The 13,843-nt window shown below is 37.4% G+C and overlaps 1 protein-coding gene across 6 annotated transcripts in view; it reads left to right on the top strand.

Annotated features, from left to right (window-relative positions):
* VPS41 (VPS41 subunit of HOPS complex) overlaps positions 1-13,843 on the top strand; it is a gene marked incomplete at its 5' end in the record, with an annotated part of 111,984 nt that overhangs the window by 65,921 nt on the left and 32,220 nt on the right. For 4 of the 6 annotated variants that reach the window (XM_082295268.1, XM_082295272.1, XM_082295270.1 and 1 more), the window contains 4 exons: positions 2,501-2,647; positions 3,836-3,902; positions 10,301-10,443; positions 12,789-12,918. In XM_082295268.1, the coding sequence (XP_082151394.1) occupies positions 2,501-2,647; positions 3,836-3,902; positions 10,301-10,443; positions 12,789-12,918 (487 nt within the window). The remainder of the gene's footprint in view (positions 1-2,500; positions 2,648-3,835; positions 3,903-10,300; positions 10,444-12,788; positions 12,919-13,843) is intronic. The other 2 variants (XM_082295269.1, XM_082295271.1) reach the window with 1 other exon arrangement.

A 13,843-nucleotide genomic window follows, 5' to 3' on the forward strand; every position in this document is an offset into this window, starting at 1 on the left:
TCTTTATAGCCTTGCTTCTTACTGTGTGTGCTTGGTTACCTAGTTTTTATATTTAGTCAAGGTCTAATTCTGCTTTCCAGATGCGTAGGTAACCCATATTTGCTGCTATGCCCTCTTATTCCTGCATGGCTAATAGCACAGGTTTTACAAACTGAGACATCTGAGGACCAAATCCTTAGAGGCATTTGGCTGCTGGGCTCCCATTTGGACAGGTTTTAGCTCCTTCATGATAGGAAGTTGACTGTGGAGGTCCTTTCAGTTCATAGCACAAATGCCATACCTGTTAGAGGAGAAGCCACTGCCCAAGCATTCTCACGCCATTCAAGGAGCCACATACACACCATCCCAGACTTTAACTGCAAGGACTGGAGTCCTTTTACTGTGGGCAGCTCCAAAGAGCTGACAGGTGCCCCTTTTGACTCCTTTCTCACTACTTGTGCACCTGCTCATGGGCAGAGCAAAATACATAGCAACAACTAAAACATCAGTGAGTCATCCACACTATTCTTACAGTAAATCCATAACTCAGCACTGTACCAGCTACTAAGAAGAAAAATTAATAATTAATTGCCAGCCAAAATCATACCTAGGTGTAAGTTCACAGTTTACAGCCTAAGACTTCAAAAAAATTCAGCTACTCACGCTAAGCAAGTAAACCTAAGCAAAGAGCATACTATATCACATGATATAACTCTAAATATCTTACTCTTATGTAAAACTTACTATATTAAACAACTGTCTCTCAACACTTACAACCAAAGAGGATCCTTGGTTTGAAAGCCACTTTAAACATGAGCTGGTCTATCCCATATAAGATTTGCTGCCATGTAGAAAAACAGAAGGAGTGATACGGGTCACTGAAAATTATCCTTCAAGACAAAGTAGTAAGATTTATAAAAAGCAACTTTATTAAAATGCAATTCAAGCAAGATTAAAAATTTTGTCAGAAGAGCTTAGAAAACACAAAGCATAAGAACCTTGTTTATGTTACCTAGAGATCTGGGCTCTGTATGTTGCAGATGCTATGTGTGAGTTGTTGTTTGGTTTTTTGTTTTTGAAACCTTGGTGTCTGCTAGCTGATGAGATGCCAGTAGAAGTGTGTTCCATGCTCACAGTTCTTCAGTGACAAAAATCACTGAAAAAAAACCCTTTCACCCACCCTCATACCACTTACTGTTCCTTGTGATTTAAAAAAAAAAAAGGCAAAACCTGGCTTAGACTGTGCCCCACCCATGACTTTTAAACAGTTGTGTCAGTGTATTTGTACAGCTGGGAACATAGAAGCTCACAGTATAGGAAACAGAAATAGGCAGGGGAATCTTCTAAATCAGTTTTGCCACTAGGAAAATCCTGTTGCAGTGGGGATTTCTGCAACATGCATCAGACAGCGAGGCCCATGGAAAGAAATAGGGACCGATTCTTGATAGAAGTTTCAGAGATCTTTATTCTCCAGCCACATGGCTGTGGGACTGCCGAAGAACTGAGCAGTCATGGGACAACCAGGGTCCTTCCTGGACAGGGGAACACAAAATAACCAATGGGGAACAGGATTAGGGTACATGTGACGAGGGAGCAGGGAGACCCCATAGGCCGTGCCTCTACTCCAGGGTCCCCTCTCCCCGGACTCCACACCGGGGGGGAGGAACCCCAACAAAATCCTGACATGGCATGGCATCATGGATTCTGACCTTTCAAGGTCTTCTCCATCCCCTTTTCTGTGATTTGAAGACTCACTCTCTAAGCTCTGTGAGCAGAAAATAAGTCCCTACTAAAATGTTTTATTTTAGAGACTTTTGTTTTAAATTACCAAGAACAAGTCATTACTTAACATGAAATTAATTTCCATTCTGCTATTGGAAAGGTTATAGCTTACCTTGTCTAAATGACGTGAAAAAGATCTAATTATTGGTTCTTTTTTTCCTCCGTCTCTCAAATGAATTTAATCTTCCTGGTTTTTAACTTTTTGTTCTGTTAGTTTAGGAGATTTCCTGAGAAGGGAGTAAAAAAATCACAGCATACAAAAGCAAGCATTGTTTAAATATGCTTGCTTTTCTGTTTTAATATGAGTAGAAATGCATATCTTGAGGTTGAATTTATTTATCTTAATGAGCTGTTGCTTTTCTTTTTCCAAGGTGGAAATTTCTGTGTCTCTACTGGGGCTGTTGTGAAAAAGCTGGGATTCTTTTTATTTCTCCAGGAGTAGCACCAGCCTAATAAGCCAAACTGGTTCATGACTGGAATTGCTAGTCTGTCACTCATTTACTTATTATGTCTTTTTATTTGGCATGTGAATTTAAAATATCTAAATTACTCTGATCCCTTTACTCCTTTTGTCACCTCCTAGATTAGGTGGGTTTTTGTATCAACAGTTTTTTTCTGTTGGCACACTCAGCTCTGCTCTGAAATTTATGCCATAAACTGCTCTGACCGCCTTAGCGTACAAAATGGTGAGCAGGAGTTTGTCATACTGAATAAAGTTCTCTTGTTTTTAAACTTTCAGGGCGTGAAGATACTTGACATGATCTCCAAGCAAAGAATTACCAATGTGCCTCGAGATGACATAAGCCTTCGCCCAGATATGTATCCCTGCAGCCTTTGCTGGAAGGATAATTTAACGCTGATTATTGGCTGGGGAAATTCAGTAAAGGTGCAATTATACCTGTCTTTGCAATAAATGCTTGCTGTTATCACAGACAAACAGAGGATTGTTTCTGAAAAGTAAAGACAATGAAAAAAAGTAGAATTTGGTTTGACTAGTGTTCAGAACTCTTGCTGCTGTAGAAATGTCATTGGACTGACCCTCATGAGGAGGAGGAGTGATAGGCACCCAGCGGTCACATAGGTCTCTGTGTGAGAGCATGCAGTGAATGTAATCCTCAGGGACATTTCACTCCTGTGTGCCTTGGAGAGATTTTGTCTTCTGAAAGCTTTTAGTGTGTTGTTGAATTCATTTCTTTTGATTAGCATTAAGGAAGAACAACTTACCATGAGGTATTGTTGGAGGGGATTGCTTTAGGGGCTGAGGAGGTTGCAGCTGCTAAAACAGCTGCATGATTTTGGTCAACCATGGGGGAAAAAAAATGGGTGGGTAGGAGGACAGACTGCTTAGGGTTTTCTTATCTTTCAGCAGGAAACTCGCATTTCAAACTTGTGTGGTGCAGACTGATTATAATTTGCTCAGACCAGCATGTGTTTGTTACAAGCCTGTTAGCTGTTTTCAAATAACAGACTGCTGCATCACTGCACAGTGGGAAATTAAAAGTGCCTGATAGGAATAGATGGAAAGGGAGGATAAAGTGAGGTAGGTGACGTGTAAAAAGCTTTTGGAGCATTAGGCTTAGAGTTTTATAAATGAGGAGGTTTGTCCTAAGTTTGGCATCTGTCTTCCCCCTTCTATTTGCATGTACTTCACAACAGTTGGTTATTTGCATTTATTTATATGTATATACTCCTCTCCTGTAACTGGGAGTACCAAATAGCAAACTTACTGAATAAGAATCTGGTACCTTGAAAGGTAATGAGATGCAAAGTGTGAGAATACACCAAGACCAAGTTCATATATAAATGCTTCTATGAAGAAACCATAGTGGGCAGGTATTTTCACATTTCTCTTACGTGGTCCTCTTCCAGCATATTTATAAGGCTGTGAACTACAGCCACAACTTTTCTGTGTGCTTTTCTTTAGTGATGCATCAATACTGTTTCACAACTTGTGTTTTTCAAAATAAAGGAATCCATGTCCGAGAATTCCCAGAAATCCCTTTTCTTACTGATGCGAAGTATCATTTTAGGAATTCCAGTTTCTTCATTGTAACGATACAAATCTCTGTTTCAGATTTGCTCAGTAAAAGAACGGCATGCCAGTGAAATGCGTGACCTTCCAAACCGCTATGTGGAAATAGGTATGGTTTTGTGAATGCACTCCTTTTCAAAAAGCTTTGAATGACTGGTTTTACATTCTAGCCATAACAAATCTGTTACACTTTGGAGACAACATGCAGTTGTAACATAAGTGTCTCCTCATTTTTAATTGCTGAGGTTGTCATACTGCCCTCTTGCATAGGTGTGAGGGTTTTTATATAGAGAGCCTTAAGTTCTGGGATCATCTAAAATCAGAGATACTTGTGTGAACAATGGATGCCTTAACTTTCCCTTCATACAGATTCCTTTAGAGAACTTGGGTTTTCATCTTGGTTAAATGATTTACTACTACAGTGTAGTAGTAAAGAGAAAATAGATACTACTTTATTTGATTATATGTTGTTTGACTACACTACTTATAACATTTTTCCCTTTTTTTTCCCCTTAAAATCTCTGGTATAGTGCTAGGAAATTGATTTTATTTATTTTTGTTTCCTTTCTTGGCTTCTGAATTTTATATTTTCATTTGCTTTCTTATTTTTCTATCTCATGTGATGTGAATAAATTTTTATTATTGCTAATTATTGGAAAAGCTCATGACAAAATGTGTGTATTAAGTAAAGTGGAATTCAAAGAAAATTTGGAAGGGAAGTGGGGATGTAAACAAAAAGTCACAACTGTCCCTAGAAGCATGTGCTGAGGAAAGGAAGTATCTAGGAGCTGGTAGTGCTGGGAAGATAAGCAGGCCCTCTGACTCTGCAGACCAGAGTGGGCAACAGTTTGTAAGCTTTGGTGCTCCCTTGACTGTAATAACATGAGACTGTAGATAGAGTGTTCAAGCAACATCCTGAATCATGTCAGTTTGGAATGGTGCATGGCATAGGTGTATATATGCTCTGGCTTCTGATTTCAGGAAAGGACTGTTCTAAAATAGCTTCCGAAAATCAGCTAGGAGACTTAAACTCTTCAGGGACTCTGGATACTGAGAGATTGGTGGGGTGCCTGAAAATAACTAAATGGGTTTGGTCACATACTGGCAAGTGAACAGGGGCAACTTCTACTTCAGCTATAATATGTTTATATGGATGGTGCTAGTCTTACGTGACTGTTTATTGGAACTTGATTAAAAAAAAATAAAAAGCTGTCATCGGGCTATTTAGGTGCAGACATGAAGGATAAAGATTTTTGTGGATTTAACTTTTTTGTTGTAAAATTTCTGGCCTGCAGTTTTCTCTGTATTCTAGAGGACCGGTATTTTATCTCACTTAGCCTGTTAATGATGTGCTTGAGATTTTATTTTCTGGTTTCAGGTCAAAGCACTGAAATTGCACTGCCAAATGCTGTCCACAGTACTCATTAGAACTTGGGAGGATTGGGAGGGAAAAGAGAGAGACATTGTTTGTTCAAATGTCAGTATAAATTAAAATTGTCTTTCATATAGTCACATAGAAGGTCTTCTTGACAGCAGTGTGTCATGCCATAACATCTATTTCAATTTTATTTCAACTTTACTTTTCAAAGGCATAGCTGGAAGGTCTGATTTTATATCAGACCTGCAACCAGTATAGTTTTTTTGCAAGACCACTAATACCCAAAGTGGATGCTTAAGTTGATATACTTGCATAAAGAATTTATACAGGGCAAGAATATCATCCTTCAATGCAAGGATAACTGAGTATCCTTCAGATATTTTGAGTTATAAGGTCTTGTCAACAGACTTACTTAACACAGAGTTACTTTTGTCATGCCTAGAGGTATGGGGTTTTTTGATTTTTTTCTTCCTGCTTTTACAATTTTTTACCTGGAAAGAAAATCAGAAGTGGAGCAGGAAGCTTCATAGTTGCTTCTCTGGTCATCATGGTAATACATATAGAGTCTATGATAAAACAGTGTTTTCTCATGTGTCAACAGTTTCAGGTTTATGCTGGTTTAGAGGCATTCTGAGGGCCCCTAAATTCCATGGTGGTTTCATAGATAACTGTGACGGCATTAGTAGATAATAAATGTTTCTTCAGTACTTTGCAGTCCAGTGAATAAGGAAACAGTATTTCCTGCATTGCAAGTTAGGTGCATAGGATCCTGTTTAACAACGTACCTCCTCATCTTCTGTTTCTGTCTTAAGAACTAGCTATACTTACTCCAAGGTGGAAAATAATTACAGTACCTACTGTGATGCTAAACCAGACACCCCAAAATGTGCGAAAGTTACACCACAGAACTGTTCTAGCTGTTTTATCTTAAAGAAGATAATGCTGTGATTACCTGTAAGAGAAAATAGATTAATTATACAGGTCTCCTGCACTGAGATCCATGTGACATTGCTAATTTTATTTACATCTTTCAGTATATTAGTGGTGCTTTTCTTCAGTAACCTTGCTGTTGTTTCTGCTACAGTTCATTGCCTCTGTGAGTCTTCATTCAGTGTCAAAGATAAACTCCAGTGAGTGTTTCTATTTAGGTTTAAACATATGTTAGCTGAGCAGATCATATCAGTTTAGCTCTGTCAGCTACTGCTGTGAAGTAGTGTATTGATTAGAAAGTATTGGTATTGAATTACAGGCTTAACGTGGTCTAAATGCCATTGTGATCCTTTTTAAAGAGTGCTTGACCTCTGTGCTCACTTCTGAAGCATGTACAAAAGCTGTAATGCTGCACAGCTTCTGGTCTGAACAGGGAACCCTTCCTCAACTGGAACCCATGAGAAGGCTGGTTGCTAAATAACTAATTAGACTTTTCAGTTAATATAATGCCTTTTCACAGGAAAATAAGTCATTTGATCTTCCTTGCCCTTGTCAGGATTTTACATACTTTTATGGAGAAGTACTTTATATCTGCCTCATAATGATAGCAGAAAATAGAGATTAACACCAGAAATATGTAAAAGACTTCAAGTTGATTAGAGAATTTCTATTCCATTTATTTTTGTCCAGATTTTATCTAATGAATCTCAGGTTAATTCCAGGTACCAGCCAAGCAGCAATGTCTCTTGAATACTTGTCTCCCTTTGCATTCTACCAAATTTCCCACAAAGCAGATTTCTGGTTTTAAAATTACATGTTTTAAGGCTATGTTTGTAACAACACACCTGTATGTTTTATGAGGGAATAGCTTCACACCTGCATGGCAAGTGAGAATCATGGATTGAGATTGCACATTTCAATCTGAAAACATGGGAATATTTATTTTCTTGTTTGTAAACTGAGATTAATGGGAAATGTACCAACATATGTCTCTTTATATACACAGACGGTAAAGCTTAATTGATGAGTGTGATGATCAGGAAATGTACTTCATAAGGTGATTTATGCAAACACTTCATTGAACCAAGTCTGCTATACTCTGAGAAGCCAAAAAAAGGTTAAGAAAAAACCCAAACCTAGTTATATAGTTGATTCTACTTAGACTTTTGTTCATCTGTTTTGCCACAAACCAAACCTATCCTTTATAAATTTCTTCATAAAATGAGTCAAAATTCTTCAAGATTTTGACTTCTTTGTTATCAAACCTCAGAATTTCTAAGCCCCAAAGTCTGTCAAGACTGAGTATTTTCCCTGTTGGTTAACAAAATTTTCTCGGTTCAATGGAAAAAAAGAGTCTTTCAGAAAATCAGCTTTGATGCTTAAGTGATACTTATGTGGGACCTTTTCTTGTCCTCTAGTTGGAACTGAATTCACATGCTGTCAGAAAAGAAAAAAAAGTTATATTTTTATATCAAGTGCAACTCCATGCATAAGGTAATAGCTAATCAAAGCATGCCATTTTGTATTGTTTTGGTTTGGATAAATTGCCTAGCACACTAAAAACATCTGCAAAATTTGTATTCATTGTTATAGGCCACAGTGCAGCTTACCCTTAAGTGTTCTCAAGATGGTATCTCCACCACCAATGCTTTTAGTTGAAACATTGTGCCCATTGAAATCAAAGGTAAAACCTTCTGACTGTAACCAAAATATTACTCTCTAAAATCTGCTGTGGTAAAGCAGGGGCTGCTTTTAGAGGTTTGACTAAACAAAATAGACTCCTTTTAGTTTCAGTGTGTCGCATATGTGTGGATCTTTAAATCCCAGAAAACGTGGTTTTATGCAGTTTAGGTAAATAATGTAGCATATGTTGTTTCATTTCTGTAGTTTGGTGTATTTCATACATTTCATTTAATGAGCAGCAAAAGAGGTTTACAGGTTTCTTCATTTTGCTTCCTGGTAATTTGTTTGACAGCTGTACACAGATGCTGAACATGGAGTAGGTCCACTGTCAGCATATCTTCTATCTTCTCTTATGACAGGCATAAACATGTATGACACATGGCCATACCTCAGTCATTTCCGTTTACTTCAATACTACATTTGTTTTATTTATTTTGGATCCTTTTCAAATTAACAGCATATCTGCGCTGCCTTTATTTTGGATTTTTTTTCCTCCTTGATCACAACACAGTGTCCAGAGAGTAAGTCAAATTAACCTATTATTGTTCTGTGCAGCTATAACTTCCATCTTCTTTTTTTGGTAAGACTTTTTTGATTACAGCATCAAAGGTTTTTATCAGGTCAAGAAGCACTGTCTACGCCAGTTTTTCTTTGTTCAGGGCTGTAGCAGCAGAGCTAGAGCATTGTGTTTCAACAACACCTCTTGATAAGGATGAGCTGAGAGAAAGCTGAAAGTGAAACCAAGGAAACTAAACTCTATTCAAAAATAAAACTTGAAGTGGTGATTTTTGTTTGTTTATTTTTGATTCACAGATCAATACTTCTGCTTGATCTTAAATACACCGTTACATTGGGCATTGCAAGCATTTTCGCTGGCAAAGGGACTGAAGTTCTAGTATAAGACAAAGAAACACACATGGATTTTAAAGCTGTCTCTATAATCATTATAAGGGATTAATGATAATTCATCATGCTGTTTTCTGCTTCAAATACAAACTACAGTATTTTACATGCCTTTGAGAGCCTTCTCTTGGCCCTCCTATAAAGCTGAATTTGAAGTTTCTTTGATAGTATTATGGATTTCACTTTGTTTTTTCTTTTCCATGTTTTTCCTCTTGCCTTCCATATTATTTTAAAATGCCAAATACTAAATTGTAAACTGAGAATAAGATACGTAGTTGGTTTTGAACTGTTTTTTTTTAAATCATCACTGAGAGCAACATGTGACACAGTCAAAGTAATCTCATCGGTGTTGTAGGCTAGAACAAGATAATTACGTACGTGGTTACAAATGTGAGCCTATTCTCTGTGAATGGATTGAATGCTCTACCCTTGTGTTGTAGTGTGGTCCCTCAGTGATGCCAAAGTGTTAGCAGTCATTAAAAGAAAAGCAGTACTTGCTTATTAGTTGAGAGACAGGTGTCAGACATGTACTCTGCTTCATTGTATTTTTTCTCCCTTTGTGAGAGGACAGTTATTTCTCCCATTCCTTCTTATTATCTTAGTTAAAGAAAATTAGCTTTATTTTTAATGTCTTTATGCTGTATTTTCTGTTTGCCTTGCTAAAATAATTAGTAACTTCCAGTAGATAGATAGATAGATATTAGTAATGTAATACGCTAAACAGTAAGGAAGGAAACATGTTATTTCCTACTTATGCTTAGATTCTCCTAAAACTATGGAAGAAAATAATGAAGTATCTGATGTTTTTTTAAAAGCTTATAGTTACAAGGCTTTCTAATGTAAACACTTTGATAATTCCTGGTTTGGGCCCCATGAGAGAGGAGCTCTCAAAAAAGGGGTGCCTTGTAAATCCAGCCAAAGAAAAATAAATAGCTGTTTCTGTGGTAGAGGTCTCATTTAGTAAGTCATTTTGTAAATACAGTTCAGCACTCTGTTTTTTCTTCTCTTTCTTGAATAATCCTCATATAGCTATCTCGATTTCAAGACCAATTTTAGAAAATTATGTTTTCAGTTTTATGAACAAGAAAAGATACTATGAACTGTGTTTTCTTTGTAATGAGTGTATCTGTAAATTATTCTGTGATGTTTAAAGTGATGATCAATAAATAATGATCTTTGTGTTTTCATGTATCATACCAATAGATGTAGCAGGTGCGATTCTCTTATGGCCACATGAACTTGCTGGGAATATGCAAACCAATGAAGTTGTACTAGTTATTGCCTGTTTTATTGAGTTTGATTTTGGTTTTGCTTCCTTTTCCAATGTGATTACTGAAAATCAGACTGAGCCTTCATTTAAAATATTTAATCTCTAGCATATCCTGGAGCACAAACATTTCTTTTTGCAAGCTTTAATGTAATTGAATCTGTTAAATGTAGATTTTCATCTGATCCAACTGGGAAATCTGTGGGTTTGTTATATGTATTGAGTCTTCAACTCTCGGAAGTGCTGCTGTATGCTGTTGATTGTCACTGAAAATCAGTGAGTTTTTCTTAATAGTAGTTCAGACACATTCATTTTTTTAAGTCTGTTTTTCTTTCCTGTATTTCAGTTTTCCAGTTTGACACTGAATTCTACATCAGTGGACTTGCACCTATCTGTGACCAGCTTGTTATACTTTCATACGTAAAGGAGATCTCCGAAAAAACGGTAGATTTTTTATCTCAGAGTTTCTTCACAACATTAATTTGCCCTGTGAGTTGGGCCTTAAACTAGTCATGCAAATTATCTGATTATCTGAGAAAAAATTTGTAGTCTGCTGGTAGTGAACAGTTCTTGAAACGTCTCTGATCTATAAAACAAGGTTAGTGGAGGCGATGTTGAAGACTAATGTGCTTACATTTCAGAAATCATATTTGGGTTCCATTTTTTCTTGCAGAACACAGAGAAGGTCTCTAGCTAGCCCTTCTTGCTTCTTTTTCCTTCCTTTCTTCTCCCCTGCCCCTTTTTATCTCCTTTTCTCTCTTCCTGATGTTTCTGCACCAGAAGAAATGAAGAATCTTGTTTAGCCGTAAGAGGAGCTTGCTGACACTGCATCTCAAAAGAAATGAGAGTAGTGAAGTTGATCAAGTCAAGCAATAAGAGTTACTGCGGGGTGAAATGAATGATTGTGAGCGAGTGGCATCATTGTCTCCCTTCTAAGATCTGTAGTTGTGTACACCCAGATCCATGTGTGGATAGGTAGAAATTAGAATTCATGTCAGTCGTTTTCACTGTGTGCGGATAAGTGCTGTGTCTGTCTCCAACATTGATTTCATATTGCCAAATAAAAGGCAAGGCAGTGGAAGAAATCTTTGAAGCTGTGGTGTGAGAATGGCAGATGCTCTTGATCATCTCTTTGATAAGCATGTCTTCGTTAGACAACCATCACCATAGTAACCGTAAGAAACTGGGTGCACAAGTTGCTAGGCAATGAAATGCTGTAGGTTCAAACAAATGCTCGAGCCTTCTGAAATCAATGGGGTTAGCTTCTAGTTCTACATCAGGATGTCAGATTATTATTTATTTATTTATATTAAGGACAAAAATAATGTCACAGCAGTGTTTCCCAAAAGAGTCAGTGCAGTAGTCCTCCAGTGTGGGAGAGTTGGTGAAAAAAAAGGAAAGCAGGCATATGGGATAAGAAGGGGGAGGAAAAGACGGATTGAAATGCTAGGGAGCAAGGAAATTGGGAAGCCACTGTTAATGAAAAAGGAGCTAGTATAAAGGAGGTAGTGACTGCTAAAGGTTAAAGTCATTTTAATTGCTTTAGGAAAGAAAGATGAAAAGGGAATTTCAGGTGATATAATGGTAATTGAACATAGGAAAAAGTTTTTTTCATGTATTTGCTTTTAATTAGCTTTTTAAACAAACTCCAGATTTTGTACTTCACTAACTTCTCAGTTCTCTGAGAAGTAGCTGTAGAAGGAACAGAAGTATGATTGTCTCTGATGGTGCATCTTTGTCCTGTTGTGATGGGAACTCCTTAGTTAGTGTCTTGGCTCACTTGTCTTGATAGTGTGGAGCCCAAACTGCCTGAGCTTGCAGCAGAATTGTTGCTCACTAGAAATGTCCTTTGGTTACAAGGAACACTGGTCTTCCTACACTTGATTTCACAGCTTGCAAATGACAGCTTCCTACTTATTACAAATTGGATCTCAGTTGAACTTGCTTTGAAAGTTTTTTTTGTTTTGGGGTTTTTTTTCATGGAACAGTTAAATTGAGAAAAGACCCAAGTGGTGCTACTTCCAAATGGGTAGGTTAGAGCTGTTTAAATTCATTTTCTGTATGTCCTTGCTCTTTCATTCGGTATTTTGCTATAATTCACAGCCTGAAGTAGAAAATATAGGATTGTCTTGGTCCTTGACTTAATTAAAAATGCAGCTAGTTGAAGACAGCAGTTTCCTTTGGACAGAAGGTGAAAATCCATGATGTCATCTTACCATAACTACCCACATTGCACTTGAAAGTTCATTTACTCTAAGTTCCTCCGAACAGCAAAGGTTTTGTATTATTCTCAGATTAATTTTTCCCTGCTGCTGCTGTCCGCTTAAAATCAAACGCCAGTTTAAAAAAAACAAAAACAAATTCATCTTGATACCAGAATATCATTGACTCAGAGCTCTGTCCTTCAGGGCATGAGCCCAACTGGGTATGGGTTCTGAATTGTTCTGTTGCTTGTTGAATGAAGCAACTGATAATCATCTGTGATAGCCCTGAAAACTTCTGTGACCAAGAGCAGAAAAGTAGTGAGAAAACTCAGGGATAGGATTAGACCTATGTCTTGTCTGTACCTCCTTCTCCACACTGATCTCTTCAACGGAAGCAATCCAAGAGTAACTTGGATTGCTTGGAGTAACTTTCATTTGCGTTCCAGATGCAATTACTCTGTGGAGCACAGCTTTGCAACTTGTATGATTTGCAGCTGAGTACCCAGTGCAAAGTACTGGATCTTTGTGAATGTTTGCAGCTGTTGAATTTCAGCCTTGTTTGTAGATGACCACCAGTTGGTATTGCTAAGGTAAATAATGTAGGAAGCAACTAAGATGTTGTTTTCTTAGGAAGTGGAGTGTTGTGCAAGGCCTAGACTCGATATTGTACAACCCCTACCTGAGTCCTGTGAAGAAATCTCTTCTGATGCACTAACAGTACGAGGATTTCAGGAAAACGAATGTCGTGATTATCATCTAGGTAGGTATTCTCAATATTGTTTTGTTTTGTTTTCATACCTTGCTTAAAAAATACTTAATTTGGGAGTACTTAGCCTCCTTTTTCATTTTTATGTCCTTTTTTTGTCATCTCCTTGAATAGCTGTAACTGCTTATGACACCAAAGTGCAGCGTGGAAATCAACAAGAACTGGTCACATGAAAGAAAACAAATTTGTGTATTTAAACATCATGATTTTTAATGCCATCTCTTGGGTCAGACATACTGGAGAAGGCAGAAGTGTATATCTCATGTAATGTCCATTATTGTGGAAGGCAATATCTTTGATGGAGATTTATTCAACATGTGATCCATAGGAGCTTTTTACACAAAGGGCTTCAGGAATAATGAAATGAGTGGCACAATGTTTGGAAAAGCTGCTTTAGAGGGAAAGGTTGAATAAGTGTCATTTCAACAGTAAGATGCACCTGGGTCAGCTTAAAAGGGGCACACTGATATTTAGCTTCCCTGTACTGACAAAGCTGCCAGTTATATAACAGACATCAAAACTGATAAAATTGAGTGAATAGGAACTGGATTTTGGCAAGTTCCACCTAGAAGATAGGTTTAATTATGTAACAGGAAGGGACATTAAGCCCCGGCACAACATACGCCATCTTTTAGTTTTCTGATCTATATGTTGCAGCTCAGAAAAATGCATGGCAAAGCTGATGCAGAATTCCTTGGTGAAAATTATGTAGCCTGTGTTATACAGAAGCATTTCTTCTGGCTTTTAAAATCCATGAATCTGAATTTTAAGCATCTCCTCTGGCAGCATGCTTCAAATCATAGGCTTGGCAAACCTCTCTGTGTACATATATGCCCTTAAGCCACTAGAAATATAGTGTATCTCCTCCTGACCTCAAAAACACCTGTGCTGCTATCAATAGAATTGGAGTTTCATTATA

Source organism: Coloeus monedula (genome assembly GCF_965178545.1).
Source record: "Coloeus monedula genome assembly, chromosome: 1".
Classification (NCBI taxonomy): Eukaryota; Metazoa; Chordata; class Aves; order Passeriformes; family Corvidae; genus Coloeus; species Coloeus monedula.